The sequence below is a fragment of the Gekko japonicus genome, unplaced genomic scaffold (assembly GCF_001447785.1).
Source record: "Gekko japonicus isolate JY-2015 unplaced genomic scaffold, Gekko_japonicus_V1.1 scaffold198, whole genome shotgun sequence".
In the NCBI taxonomy this organism is placed as follows: Eukaryota; Metazoa; Chordata; class Lepidosauria; order Squamata; family Gekkonidae; genus Gekko; species Gekko japonicus.
In genome coordinates, this window is record NW_015161409.1 from 770,510 (window position 1) to 786,655 (window position 16,146).

The 16,146-nt window shown below is 42.7% G+C and overlaps 1 protein-coding gene across 1 annotated transcript in view; it reads right to left on the reverse strand.

Annotated features, from left to right (window-relative positions):
* Nucleotides 1–16,146, reverse strand: part of SPATA7 (spermatogenesis associated 7) — an 86,447-nt gene that overhangs the window by 45,218 nt on the left and 25,083 nt on the right. The window contains exons 2-4 of the mRNA XM_015426567.1: nucleotides 14,856–14,930; nucleotides 12,428–12,523; nucleotides 3,974–4,021 (exon numbers count right to left, since the gene is read on the reverse strand). Coding sequence (XP_015282053.1) covers nucleotides 3,974–4,021; nucleotides 12,428–12,523; nucleotides 14,856–14,930 — 219 coding nt within the window. The remainder of the gene's footprint in view (nucleotides 1–3,973; nucleotides 4,022–12,427; nucleotides 12,524–14,855; nucleotides 14,931–16,146) is intronic.

Sequence of the window (16,146 nt, forward strand, 5' to 3'; positions counted from 1 at the left end):
ACCAGGGTTGCAAAAGAACTATAAGCTTTGTAGGTACTAGGGTATCCCTTGAGTTGAACCAAAACTTGGGATACTCATCTTACTACAACTGTATCTTAATTAAACTTGTTACTTTAGTGATCTCTTAAACCCTGCTGCTTTTTGATATAGAAAGAATGCAAAGTGAGAGTTCACTCACTGTGTCTGAACATGGTCTGTTATTATTTTATTATGTCCGAATAAAAATTTCTTTAATTTTCAAGGCAACACAAGACTCCTGCAAGAGACTATCATGACTATTCTTCTTGAACTACTAGATATTCCATACACTTCTTGGGAGACATGCTATGTATATGTATGGCATCAGGAAGAACCACATATGCAGATATCTTTACACATATTAGGATCTCTCTGGGAGCAACTGCCAAGGAGAGAGTGGGATATCAATGTCACAGATAAATAATATGGTATACGGTTGACCTTATTATTTATGTATGACATTAATAATCTACAATTTTATCAAAGGAGCTCATGGTAGGTTTTCTCCCATTTTAACCTCACAATGACCTGTGAGGTAGATTAGACAGACAACAACTGGTCCAAAGTTATCTTGTGAGAAGGGACCTGGCTGGATTCTGTTCTCCCAAGTTCAAATCCCATTCAGTACTCTGCCCACTTTATCCATTACATTGTACTGATTCTCCCTTAGTGAAAGGCCATTTTAATTCAATTTACATCATCAAGTGCAGTAACTTAAGGTATAGCAGTTCTTATTTGCCTGCCAGTTAGAAGGGAAAGGTGAGATCCCAAGTAGAAAATGTTCATGAAAATGGGTCTCTCTTTGCCTTTGCCTTCCTCCAGCAGCTTCCTAGGGCTGCCCAAGTGAATGCTGGAGGTTAAGGGATTGGAATCTGTAATAAGGAACATCTGGAACTGGGAAAAAATAATCACATGTTCCTCTTGTGTCAATGGGCAGCTTTCTCTGCCATACTACGCTATCATGTAAATACACAGCCATTAAGAAATTGGAAACATTTATTTTGATTGGATTGCATCTCTACCACCAAATGTGTAGGACAGAGTAGCGTAGGTTTGCCCAGAGGTCATTTCGGGGGGGATAGCAGTTCCCCCGGGTAAAGTACGGGGGGCGAGGCACATGACGAAGCCCCACCCCCTGCTTCCGGCCGCCCCACTTCCGGCCCTCATTCAGCCAGGAGGAGGCAGGAGAAGAGGGAGGGTAAGTTGCTTCCTCCCTGCCTCTCCCCACCCCTGCCTGCCTGGGGCCAGGGAGGGCCTTCGCGGGGCTTCCTTGCACTCCCACCGGCCTTGCAGGTCCACCGCCGGGCCCCTCATGGGGCTCGGAAGTGGAGCTGAAAGGCCGCCACCGGCGGCCGGGACTGTTGGGGGCGGGGTGTGTGGCCTTATGACACACTTCCGGTGATGTCAGGGGTTGTGGCATATGCTAATGAGTTATGCTAATGAGTTCCCCTAGCTCTTTTTCTACGAAACGACCCCTGGGTTTGCCAACCTCTAGGTGGGGCCTAGAGATCTCCAGACTACAGAGATAATTATTATTTCCTCCCTTAGAAGGGGTTAAAAGATTGTTTTGCAAATAAGCCTTGAAACCATTTACAATAGTTTCACAAAGCTTACGTTGAGCACAGTCAGTAGGGAAATGATTCATAAAATGAATTTACGAATTTAGAGGCAGACAGCAACTATCAGCCACCTTTTAGACTTTTATTGTAATCCTTAAGTGGTTATGGTTCACTCTTCAAAACCTACATGTTCACCAAGTCCCTAGATAGGACTCCTAGTGACCATTTAACAAGTATCTAGTCTGACCCACAAATAGACTAAATTTTAAATGTAACCCTTTCCCAGCAACCATACATTAGATTGCCTCTTCAGAAGCCAGACTCTGAGACCTCAGATTTCCTGAACCAGTACATCAGCAGTAAATCCGTCTGACTAAAAATAGCAGTTTAACAGATTTTTACTGTCAATTCACCCTCCCATCAAGTTCCTCCAAAATTCCATGGGCCCCGATTGGCTGTTGCCTGCTCTTCACATACTCCAATAAGGCATAAAAGGGACTGGTTATGTACAGAAAGGGGTGGGGCCTTTGCCCATCTGTCACAGTGAGTGAGGTACTATCTCTGAAAATGTTTAGGAGGCACTGGAAGGCCATTTTATTTGCTAGAGCTTTAATGGGTTATAGGCCACAGGCATTTTAAGGGAGGAAAGGGTTATTTGGGGGTATTTTGTGTGTTTCAAACTTGAATTTGTAAACTACCTTGGGAAAAGGCATGATACAAATATTTTAATCAGGGGTCATTTCGTAGAAAAAGAGCTAGGGGGACTCATTAGCATAACTCATTAGCATATGCCACACCCCCTGACATCACCGGAAGTGTGTCCTCCCCACAGCCGGCGGCGACCTCCAGCGGGCACCAGCAGGGAGCTCCAGGCCCCGCCCTCCCACACCTCACCCGGGGGGATGGCGTCCCCCCGCGTCCCCCCCAAATGACCCCTGATTTTAATTAATAAATAAGATTACCAATTGTGATGATCAACACAGCTTCAATTCATGTCAGCACCATTTTGCAAACTCTTGAAAAAATTAGCATCAATCGTCTCCCCACATTCCACTTTAAGCATTCAAACATAACAGAGCTCATAAAACCATTTTTATGAAGTGGAAATCACCAGCAAGACTACCTGCATCCCCTCCCCCATAGGAAACCACCATTTCGAACCCCCTTTGCTTTAATTGTGCGCTCTGAATGATGGATCCTATCTCATGTAATATTCCATTGCACATATCTCCAGAAGTGAACACGAATTTGGCTTTCCCCTGTAGGAAGTTTACCTTCCTCAAATTCTTTATACAGGGGTGTGGCTCTGTGCTGCTGGCTTTGAGTTATTGCAAGCAACATCAACAAGAGGTCCCCCCCCCATTCCGCTTTTCTCTATCTTAAGGAGTCTCAAAGTGGCTTACAATCTCTTTCCCCACAACACGCACCTTGTGAGGTAGGTGGGGCTGAGAGAGTTCTGAGAGAACTGTGACTGACCAAGGTCACCCAGCAGGCTTAATATAGAGGAGTGGAGAATCAAACCTGGTTCTTCAGATCAGAGTACACCATTCTTAACCACTTCACCATACTGGCTCTCACCCTACCAAACCAAACACCCTACCAAACCAGACCAGACCAGACCAGACCAAACCAAAATAAAACCCTTCCACATGAACCATCTGGAGAAAGACCTGCTTCCTGTCTGAAGGTTTTTGGGACTGGAATTGTATAGAAAGACCTATGTTTGGCTGGTTCTCTACTGTAGACAGGGGTTTGAACCAAACAGCTTTTGTATGCAACCAAACTGTGGCATTATTTTATTTAATTAGTGTACATTTATCCTGCTGTACTGTCCTAAAGGCACTTAGGACATCTAAAAGTCCAAACTAACAAAACAAAAACAAAAAAGATCATCCAACTGAACAAAAATCATATGAAAAAAGTGGCTGCTTATTTTCTTTATATGATTAAAGGCATAGATAAACAAGATGGACATCAGCTGGTGCTTAAAAAATCTTATTGGAGGTGAACTTGAGTAGGGAGGGAGCTTTGTAACAGGGTGCCACCACAGGAAAGGCCCTCTTTCCAGTTAGCGATGTGCTTTGTTTCCAGAAGTAGAGGCAATAAAGTAAGGACCTTGGATATAAATCTGATCTGATAGGCAGTTTCATATGTGAGCAAACAGTTCTTAAGATACATTGGTTCCAGACCAATTAGAAATGAATGGAGAAAAATATATAGGGGAGAAAAACTAAAAAGAGACTTGATGAGCACAGTATAAACTTTTAACAAATAATTTTGGTGATGGTGGAAGGTTGTGCTATACAGGGCAGGAACAGCACAGTTAATTGCTAAAAAGTAACAATGTATCTCTATGTAAATTTGTAAAGGACAGACACCTCCCAGGAAATACTTACATTTTATGCTGTTTAGCCTGCTTTTTGGTACTGAACAGTCTACAGCAGCTGAAAGCAAACAACACAATAATGAAAAGTGAGTGAATGAACCTATTTAAAATTTGCAATCGTCTTGGCTATCAGTTCCATAAAAGCAACTCTTTACAAAACAAAAGCTTCTGTAACGGAATCATGACAGCCCGACTGCATTTTAAAATATTCGGTTCCCATGAGAAATTTTTTTTTGCTTAAACAGATTCAAGTAAGTGTTAGAGAAAGGTTACAGTAATGTAAATGAAAACTGCCCTGTACTTTTGCATGTATGGAAAAGTGTAACTCTGCTAAAGCTCAGGGTGGCCTGTAACCATAGCTCTGGCTATTCTGCCCCCTGATGTAATAATACTCCATAAGGGTTTTTTTTTTACTTGCTCCAAGGCTTCAATGAATACTGAATCTCACTACTCCTATACATAATGCAATTGCTGAGAATATGGGCAGTGATGCATGGAAGAGAAAAGGCATCAGACTGACCATATCAGCATATTCTAATAGTATATATACACGTATTACACAGCTAGTTTCCAATACTGCTCCTGAGTCAGCCCCTTATGAAATGATGAGATGGTTTAATAGTCTGTTTATCAAGCAAAACATTTAAATATGGATCAGAACTTTAGACATTTTGGCATCCAAAGCAGCATGGGGGGAGAGGCTGTCCTCAACGTGATAAGGAAGTAATTAGAGCAACCAGTTCCTGGGAAAACACAGCTTTGCACTGCTGGGGGGGGGGGATTCTATTCTGGCCCCAGACCAGCACAGAGAAGTGTTGTTGGGCCCAATGACTTCAATGCACCCAGGTTTGAGCTATATAGACATGTAAAATATCCTACCACATTTCCCCAGCTGTCCCACCCCCACCAAAATTACACAGATAACCAGCTGCATAGCACACTAACGACACAGGTGGATTCAGCACACTTGATTTTAATTCAGATGCCTGATTGGCATGTGATCTAAGATCTTACAGGAAAATAGGTTTTATGGCTCTTCAACCCTGGTCAGCAATTAGTGTTTCCTGGAGGATCAGTCTGAATAAAGTGAGGGATGGTAGGCAGGTGCCTCATCCCCACCTTCTAAGGTGGACTGCCAGCATTTTCTGACGATATAGGTGCCAGTTTTCCTCCCATTTATTTTGTCTCTAACTTGACAATTGGAAGGGGGGTGGGGGAAAAGGTCAGCTGGTATTCCTCTGGGGGATGAATTTAGGGCTCTGGGTTGAGAAGTTCCTGGAAATGAGAAGGTGGAGTCTGGGGACGGGAGAGGGGTATAATACCATTATACAATCCACCCTTCAAAGCAGCCATTTTCTCCTCTACACTGGCATTCTCCATACATTATTCACTCAGCTTCAGCTGCCCTCTGGGCAAGCTATGCAGGTATATTTTCTCCCAGCATGCTCCCACAATAGAGTGGTACACTGTAAGTGGAAAACAGAAAATGCCTGCAGTCTTCAAGCCCCTCCTCCTCTCTCTTCTCAGTGCAAACAGCTTTGTGTCTCAGTATTAGGGCTCCATCTTCAGGAACAGCTGCAACCAGGGTGGGAAGCTGGCTGCACTGCCCTAGATACAGAAGTCCTTCTGGCCCTTTTCTGGTATCTGTCACTTGATTATTTACTTAGCTCACAAAGACTAGAAGCCTGATTTTCAAAAACAAAATGCTCAGATTTCTAATGTCACATAATAGCACTAGCTTACATTAGGTGTAACTTTTACAAGGGTGGACATAAAACAATGGCCTGATCCTACACAAAAATGCCTGAGGTTATCTTTGACTTGTGTGCTCCCACTTCTCTCCCCCTCTTGTGCCAAGATTTAATTAGTCATTTGCACTTTTTCAGCAAACCACAGCTTGCTGTTATATCAGAGCCGGCCAAGTATAGTCTGTGTTGGACCCACAAAACAGATTGTACATTGGGAGCCAGAAAAAGCACAAGCCATAGCTTCCTGGCTGAAATTTGAGGGCAAACCACAGTTTGGCATGGAAGAGGGACTAACTAATTAGATCATGGCATAGCAGTAGATAGGAAAGAGAGGAAGGAAGGACCACATGATCAAGAGAATCCCTGCAGCTCTTTCACATGGCAGCAGACCCTGGCTTAGCATTAGGTCTACCCCAGGCCAATGTTTACATTCATCCAGAGCCTGGAATTAAATGAGAGTCATGAAGCACACAGATGGATGGTGAACTCTAAAGAACCAACAAAAGCATCTTCTGGTTTATGTTACAGTGATGTTCAGTCAGCTATAAATATCTTACACGCATACACTTGATAGGTGTGTGGTTCAGTTTAAGATTTGGGTATGGGAAAACTGGGTTGAAATTCATGCTGAACTTACTGGCTGGTCACTATTTCTCAGCTGCTATTCCCAGTCTGTAAAAAAGGAGTAACACTGACCTACTGCAGGAAAACTGTGGTGGGCATTATTGGTTTCAGGTCTATAAAGCATCTGGACTCATAAAGGTGTTGAATTTAATAACAGTAATAATGTGCACTGCTATTTTAATCCAGTTGTGTTTTTAAAAAGTAGAAATGTGGTACACTTGGCCATAGAAACTAAATAAAAGCAGAGTGCTCAGGGGCTAAGGACTCCGGCTCAATGGCAGAGCATCTGCTTGTTATGCGGAAGGTTTCAGGTTCAATCCTCAGTGTTTCCAGCTAAAGGGATCAGGTAGTAGGCAATGTGAAAGACATCTACCAAGACCTTGGACAGCTTCTACCAGTCATGGGGGGGGGGAGCTGTGGCTCAGTGAAAATGCCTCTACTTTGCATGCAGAGACTCCAGGTTCAATCCCCAACATTTCCAGTTAAAAGGACCGGGTAGGAAGTGATGTGGAAGGCCTGAGACCTTGGAGTGCCACTTCCAGTCTGAGTAGACAATACTGATCTTGACGGGCTGATTCAGTATAAGGGAAAACAGGATTGCACTTAGGAGTAACCATTGCTCTGTGCAGACACACACTGGGACTGCACTTAGGCAGGTCAGCCATGGAAAAGGTTTTTTTAAGCTATAAGTCACTAGAGGACACCCTCCACTCCTCCTAAGGCCACAATGAGCTGCTTTCCTGCCCAAAGGGTCACACAATTTCAGGGGGAGGGTGACCATTCCTCTCAGTTCTACCTAAGCCACCTGAGCCACGAGAACTCACAGTAGGCTAGGAGGCAAGGAACATGTCCCTTCACAGAAGACAACTTGATGAACAACAGTACACAGGCAAGTGCAACCTCATTTTCATCTTTGGTCTTCTGTGCAGTCCCCCGTTAGGATTTTACCAAGCTATGTGATAAGAGGTGAGGTGAAGTTCTCACCTGCAAAATTAGTGGAACGAGGCTCATAGAATGGCCTTCCCCACATCTGCTTCTTTTCTTGCCTGCAGGTTTCACAAATGTGTCCGTGGATGACTATGTGGCCGACCTGCATATCTCTAGGAGTGGCATGCTTCTGCAGAGGGCAGCGGATGATGCCCGTGTTTGTGTGGAATGGGCACGGATATGAAATGAGGGCACACCTGATGTTCATAACACAGTTTTATTGCTGTCACAATCCATCTAGACAGGGACTGAGAGGAAACCGATCTTCCCTTATTGTGTCCTGCACATGAAATAAACAGATTGACACACTTCCTAAACTGTTTCCGTTCTCTTTAGGTAGAATAACAAGGTCCGTCTCATGGCTAGAGTATGTAGAGCATGTTCAGCTTGTGAGGATGGATTGGGGGAAAAAGCAGGCAAAACAATATCCTGGGGTATGTGAAAATTTGACACAACGTTTGCTAAAAACTCAGTCTAAGGACTACATGTTCTGGAAAGACTTTCAGAAATGGAGAGTCAATCCACAACACTGCCAGTTTGCTCACCCTCCTAATGGATGTTATAGCCACAAGGAAACAAACTTTGATGGATACTACCTCTAGGGGACATGTGGCCAGAGGTTCAAAGTGTTTCAATATAAGCTGCAAAAGCACAAAGGATAAAGACCAGTGTGGGACCAGGACAGGGCATGGGGGGTGCACGTTCACCAGGCTCTTGAGGAATTGTTTGCAGAGCCTATATGAGAATACCAAAGTGTTGTCCACAGGGCCATGGTAGACCAATATGGCAGCTAGATATACCTTTCTGAAAGAGGGCACTAGCTCCTGTACCTTTAAGGTATATAAGTACTTCAGAATTATTGAAACTGAGCACCAATAGGGTGACGTACCCTTGGGTACAATCCATGCCAAAAACCGTCTCCACTTATTTTCATATGAATGTCTAGTGGAGGCTTTTCATGCATTCGAAAGAATCTCCTGAACCCATTTAGCGAAAGTCAATCATCCTTTAGCTTCCACACCATGAGACACTGATATTATACGTTGTGCTGTAGTAATTGTCCATTTCTCAATAGATTGGAAACATTCGGGAGGTACATGTAATCCCTCCTGGACCTCTTGAGTAGAGGGGTGAACCAAACCTGGTGAGGCCAAAACAGGGCTACTAAGATGGCCTGCGAGGCATCCTCAGTTAGTTTGGCTACTACCTTGGTTAGCAAAGGTAGCAGGGGGAACATGTAAAAAAGAGCGCCTGTCCAGATGAACTGGAAGGTGTCCCCTATTGAGAACAGAAGATCTGAGCCTCAGTATTGCATTGAGTGGAGAAAGAAGACAAGGGACCGAGTTCTCCAACAACATTTTACTACAAAATTAAAAACTGACAATACAGCTATAATTGTTTTGAAAGAAATCCCTATTAGAATTCTATGTAATAGAAAAGACTGTGCCTTCCTGATTGAAAAATTAGGACAGAAAATGATTGCCTTTCGATGGGACACTTTGGAGGGTGTGATCTTTACTATTAAGAAACAGAGATTTAGATTGAACTGAGTTCCAAAGGCCAGAGATTTTCTAGAAAGATTTAAAAGAGATCTTGAGGAGATGTAAATGGAAAGTCCAACAGAACCTACACAGAAACAACAGGAATGGGAGAAGGAAGATACTGAGTTGGACACTGCAGGTACTAACTAAATTTTAATTTTTTTCTTATTTTTATCAGAATATGGATTAGAAATGTTTAACTTAGAATATCAATGGAGCAAATGCTCCTCAAAAGAGAAAAACATCATTATTTGAAAAAATTAAAGCAAGATATTATTTGTTTACAAGAGATGCATTCAAGATAAAAGATACAAAATACTTGGTTTATAAAACGTTGGGAGAAGAATTTATTTCAGCAAACATTTAAAAGAGAAATGGAGCTGTACTTGAAGATGGTTATCATATCACCTCTCAGTTGTCTCCTCTCCAGGCTAAACATACCCAGCTCCTTCAACCTTTTCTCATAGGACGGTCTCCAGACCCCTCACCATCTTTGTTGCCCTCCTCTGGACACCTTCCAGCTTGTCTATATCCTTCTTAAATTGTGGTGCCCATGATTGCCTGGTAGTTGGCAATATTAAATGTCAAGGCGGCTGATGAATAGATTTTTCGAACCAGACCATCAATTTTCTTCCCCTCCTTATCTGTCAGGGCGTAATGGTTGAAAGAGCATCCTTTAGCCTATAGGTCCTCCACTATCAAGAAGGATGGGAGGATGCAAAAATAGGAACACTGAATCCTCTTGTTTCACTCTATAGAGAGGTCTTCAGCGTGTCTGGAAGTGATGGGAGCTGAAGCTGGTTTCCTCCAAACATCCTTGGATAAAACCTTCTGAGCCCAAGTGGCCTCAGAATGCCAGGCCAATGGAACTGATGCCACTGAGGGCAACTTTGAAGGTCTGCTAGCCAAGGGAGTCATCTGCGCAGGTTTACTAGATGATAAGGCTTTTTCACAGAGGGTCGCTTTGAGGTGGGAGGCTCTGTCCTTGGGTAGTAATTGTTGGCACTTGGCAGGCTACGACTTGTGTTTCTTGCCCAGGAACAACAGGTAGAAACTGTGCTCGTCAGAATGGGGCATTTTAGTACCACATTTGCTGTAGGATTTAAATAAGGCTTTCTGTGCCATAATTTCCTTGTGGGAAGGGCGAGGTCCTCTGATCAAATAAGGCAGGCTGCAAAGGCAGACCTTAGACTTTAGGGAAATTTGCCGAGAGACAATCGACTCACAGTCTTGTCTTCACTTTTTTTTTAGGCAATGGCTGAAAGGGCATTTTTCCCGCCCACCCAGCGGTTCGAAAGCCCTAGGCAAGTAGATAAATGGGTACCCACTCCTAGGAGCGGGGGGCACCCTCCTTCCAATGGATTGGTGTGCAGCAGTGGCGGCAGCTGACCGGTGGCAACAGGCGACGAGGTGGCGATCCGGCGAACATGGCAGTAATCCGGCGTTAAGCAACGAGCGACCCAGGCGGAGATTGGTCCAGGAGACGCGGCGGCGTGACGAAGTGGCGTGGTCGGAGCCAATGGGACGGAGGCAAGTTGCTACAGCCGTCGCATAGTTGCGTGCCATAAGAACTACTCCAGAAGGAGTCGCTATGGGAAAAAAGACCTCTGCCGAGACACCGTTGCCTTGAAACGGAAAGAACCCACCACGGAATAAAAAGAGCCGAAAGACCAACAAAGAAAAACCCTGCTGCGGGTGCCTGGTAGGCACTCATCCCTCCCCTTGGCACTGTGGCCCTAGTTAGGATGGTTTAAATGTTCTCTGTAAACCGCTCCAAGCCCTCGGGAAGGAGTGGTATATAAGCTGAAAGTGTAATGTAATGTAATGTAAAAGGAAAGTAAGACCTTTTCACCACCGAGCAAAATCTTAATTTTCAGACAACAAACAATGAAGGAAAGTAAGGTACACGAGAGAGCAAAAAGAGAACCTACTCCCAGCACCAGTGAAGAAAAGAACTGAGGGGAATGGAAGCCCTCCTCCTGAGACCATGTGACTCTTGGGGGGGGGGAAGAAAGCAGCTTACTGTGGCCTTGGGAGGGGTGAAAGATGCCCTCTAGTGACTTTTTAGCTTTAAAAGAACTTTTTCTGCCGCTGGCCTGCCTAACTGCATTCCCAATGGGGCACTGCACAGAAGACCAAAGATGAATGTCGTGTGCTCATATGCTCAAAGGCATTCATAAATTTGTAAAACAGGCTGTAGCAAGAGGATTACAAAATGCACAAAATAAATGGATCCAGATACTAGTTTGGAGTGATTAACTAAAACTAGTAACTCGAATGGAATGGCTACAAAGCTGAATTTTACCATATTGGAGAATAAAGGTAGACTTGTGAATAAGTCAGCATGGTGCATGTTGCAGTCAGAGTGTTGGGATGGGATGAGAAAGACACAGGTTCAAATCCCCACTCTGTTATGGAAACTCACTGGGTGACCTGGGACCAGTTAGACTCCCCTCACGGAGATGTTGTGAGCGTGAAATGGAGGAGGAGAGACCAATGTATACTGCCCTGAGCTTCTTGGAGGAAGGGCAGGATAAAATTGTACTAAATAAATTAATACAATTATTTATTGCTATATTACAGTTTAAAACCAGAATCTTGTACCTATAAAGCAACCCTACTAAATGAGATGACTAAATATATGCAAACTGATTGTATTTGGAGACGATTTTAGTGAACATACAGCATTTTAAATATATATTTTAAAGTTCTTTTTTACTGACCATGTAGCTTAAGCTGCTACAAGACTTATTTTCCTCTAGTTCCTAATTATGAGAAGGACAGCTGGAATCTCTTCATAAGAGATTATTTTAAAAGAGAATTTTTTTCCTATACTATCACCTACTGTGATTGAACAGAGTGAAAATAAGAGAGTACTGAAGCAATTTAAAAAAGAAGATAATTAACGCTAGCAAATTTGTGCCAGATATTAATTAGGATACAGCACCGTCTTTGGAACAGTGCAAGAATGAATCTCTACTCATCAATCCAAGAAATAGCAAATGATGTAGTTTATGATACAGATCTTTAGGCTGACATATTGGTGCAAGATGCGCTCAGTCTAGTGCTTTTATTTTTGTTTTTATTTGGGGAGGGGGGGATAGATCCTCAAAATGCCTAAATATCTGGACCACTAATTCAGTTTAGCATTTCAAATGCTGGCAAGGGTGAGCCTTGGCACTTTAAACTCTGAAACAGCAGATTTTAAATGTCAACAATTATTTTTAATCACTCATTTTTAAAGCAAAACTGTACTCCTGCATGCAAGAAGGAAGTGGGGTGGTGGATAGAGGAGAATAAGGAAAGGGCTAAACTTTCAGTCCAGACACAATATTGCACAGCCTCAACAATATAGAAGCATGGCCATCTTGTAGCACAGGAGTCTTTGGAGTTGTACTCTCTCATACATAGGGTTTAATTTACAGTATAGTTGTTTGAAAGGTTAGCCACCTCAGCTACACAATCCATCAGGATCTTTCTACATGTGCGTTCCAGAAAAACATATGCACAAAAATAAACAGCATTTGAACTATTTGCACAGAGTTCATATATGCAAGTTTTTACCTTTGGCTGAAAGGATTTTATTGTAGTGGACAGCCATGTGATCCCTGATGAGGTACTGGTTACTTAGTCTGCGGGAGGAGGAGTCAATGCAGAAAGCTACAAAATTAAAATACACATGATCATTACAAAGTTAGAAGTATTGACCTGCAGTGAAAACAGGAAAGTATAGAGATGGTAAAGGGCATTGAAAAGACCACAAAGGGCAGGAAGTTGTCCTGCACAAAGCTCACCAAAATAAGTAAGTGGCATGATAGGAATAAATTGTAAGTAACTCTGGGTATGCCCTGGCATGGGTGACCCAGGCTAACATGATCTCGGAAGATCTCAGAAGCTAAGCAGGGTCAGCCCTGGTCAGTATTCAGATGGGAGACTGCCAAGGAAGTCCAGGGTCACGATGCAGAGGCAGGCAATGGCAAACTACATCTGAACATCTCTGCCCTTGAAAACCCTGCAGGGTTGCCTAAGTTGGCTGCAACTCGATGGTATTTTCCACCACCGACTCTTGGATACAGCTTCCATTCATGCCATTGGGGCTTGTGCAGCAGAACATCCTGGTGGACTGCATTCAAGAATTAGAGCCCTCTTTACACCGTTTTTGCCTTTTTTGCATAAGCAGCTTCTTAAGAAAGGGGAATATCTCAATGGTAATGAAAACAGAACTGTTAAGGAATTGTTTTGGTCAACAACATTCAGAGCTCCAACAGAGAATTCTTCTCAAGTGACAGGGTATTTGATGAGGTGTCTGCTTTATATAACATGAGGAGGCCATCATCAGTCTCAGCTAAGACCTGCCTTAATTTTTAAAAAACATTTTATTGAAATATCAAAATATACACAAACAAACAGAATTAGTAATAACCATCAACATTCAAAAACAGAGTAAAAATAAATAAGTAAACAGTCGAAATAGTTACAGCATTTCAATATATAGCAATAATTTTAAGATTATCAGGAAGTGCTGCTTTGATCTTAATGTGTTTTTCCATATAACCAAGAAATGGAAGCCAACGTTCTAGATAATCAGAATGGAAGAAGAATTTTTAGCACGTAATTCAACTTAGGGTAATTCTTTCTTCAATGCCCTTGGAGTTTCTAGCATTAGAGTGCCTTAACTATGGTAACCAACACCTCAGAATCTGAATAGTATGCAGCTCTCCTCCAAGGTTCCATAGAACCAACGGCAGGTCCCCTCAAAATCCACCATCACTTGAGAGTCCATCTCTAGGAATTCCACCTGTTTCCAGACCTTTACCACATCTTCTTGATTTGCTGAGTTCACAAAGCCCTGTGACCAGCCCAGGAAACAGCAGAAAAGCTATTCAAATGCCTGAACAGACATTAAATAATGCAACACTCACACTGGAATGCAATTCTTTAGTTATCAAGCCATGAATGAGCAAAGCAGTGATTACAGAGCCATTTGATCGACACCGGTGAGACGTCTCACTCTAAACAGCTGCAGTAGCAAAACACAGCCTTGCATATGACATTGAGGTCCTCAAAGCACCTACTGCAGAATAGCCCCATTATGATGTCAATGTGACCACCTTGGAGGAAAGGGGTTAAAGGACGGTAACCTGGAAATGTTGGCAACACATTTCATGACAAATAGGACTGAAAACATTGGTCTCCTAACTGGTAAGAGGCTGAACTCGCTATTTCCTTTGATCACATTATACCAGTCTTAGCACAGCTTCAGTGGCCCCCATATCATTTCTAGGAACTATTTAGAATTCTGGGTTTGAACTCTAAAGCCCTAAATGGTTTGGGATCCTGATACCTGAATTTCGTCTTTCTCAAACAAAAAGTTATGTGTACATGCTTGTTATGTATTGAGGCCCAGAGGTTTGGCAGCTGGTCATGTACCTCATCAGCTATTTTATGCATTATGAGATTATATTATTTACATAATTGGTTAATTCAGGGTCCCAAATGTGGCACCTGCAGACACCTTTTCTGGTGCCCATGAAGTGTTCTTAGAACGTATGTGGGGAAAGGTGGGACCTTTGCCCATCAAGGATTCTGAAATTGGCTGTGCAGATTTTTAAACACACGGCTTTGGCAGCAGCTAACACCACAGCAGAAGGATCTTCACTATGTGCTGGGACAACCATTTTGTGGCTGGCTCCACACCTGCAGCATCCATTTTATGGCAGCCATTTTGTGGCTGTGCCCACCATGCTGTGCTAGAATAGGTGCCCACAGATTCAAAAGGGTTGGAGACCTCAGATTAATTTATGAATTACTTAAAATAAGACAGTCAATGGCTTAAAAGTTTCTCCTTGACTAACATCCCTGTACAGAAAAAATATTAACTGAGGTCTTATCACAGTAACAAAAAATATTTTTCTAGTCAACAGACTTAATATTTTAGTGGGAAGCTATTTTATAAAATTTGTTCATTTTGCACACCATGCAAATTACTTACCATTACTTTTAGTACTTAAATGTCCTTTGAATGGGCTTGCGGGTCCATACCTAGGAACGGCTTCGTACTCAATCACTTTAATAATAATAATAAAAAAATAAGCCATTAGAAAGAAAAATATATCTAGCTTTCAACAAATGCAGTAAACCAGGACCTAGGTCTTTAAAACCAATTCTATTTTTATTATAGTTGCCTGATTGTGAGAAACATGAGCTTGTGGGAAGAGCACCAAATTACATGAGAGGTGGCCTTAATGTAACACTATTCTATTCACAGTACAGAACAGAGGAATATGTGAGAATCCCTTCTGCTTTCATGAATTGTTGGCAGGTACTAGCAAGAAGTAGAGGCCTCAAACTACTATATAAAGCCCTTCCTTAGCAGGGGACGGACTTATCTGCTTCCACTGGGCTATCTGAAAGGTAGGATTTTCATATTTATTTAAGAATATTTTGACCCCGCACATCCTCCAAGGAGTTCAGGGCTGCATACACTGGTCTCTCTCTTCCATTTTATCCATACAACTCAGTGAAGTTAGGCAAAAAGTATAGGGTTGCCAGGTCTGGGTTGGAAAATACCTGGAGACTTTGGGGGTGAATCCAGGAGAGAGTGCGGTTTGGGGAGGGGAAGGGCCTCAGCATGGTACAATGCCATAGAGTCCACCCTTCAAAGCAGCCATTTTCTCCAGGGGAGCTGTTCTCTGTCGGCTGGAGATCAGTTGTAAAAGCGGGAGATCTCCAGGCCCCACCTGGAGGCTGGCAACCCTTTCTTCTTGCCACTGCTCTGAGCAGTGGCAGGAGAGGGATAAAAGGGGCCAGTGTTGGACATTATTTCATTATTATTATTATTATTAGTTTTAATCCCCTGAAGGCAGGGTAGTTTTATTGATTTTTGTTACACCTACATGACTACAAAGAGAAAAAAAGAAGAAAAAGGGAAAAAAAGAAAAAAGTGGTTGGGGGGAGGGAAAAAAATAACAAACTAAAATAACAAACCCCAGGATACAGACAGTATAAAAGAAAAAGACCCCACACTATAACTAAAAACCCAAGAAAGGAAGGTCATTAACAGTTAGTACATAGTTAGTTATAAAAAATTAAAGCTTTTGTTTAAGTCAATGAGTTGAGATTAGTGAGTCCATTTTAGTAAATGTCTATTTTCTTCTCAGGGTGCATAAAGACTTCATCCAGTTCGTCTATAGTCTTTTAAGTCATAAGTGCTACTTGGCAACTCTCAGTCGCAGATCGTATGCTTCTCTGGCCGTGCCTCCTTCTGCTTCCAGTAGTTCTCC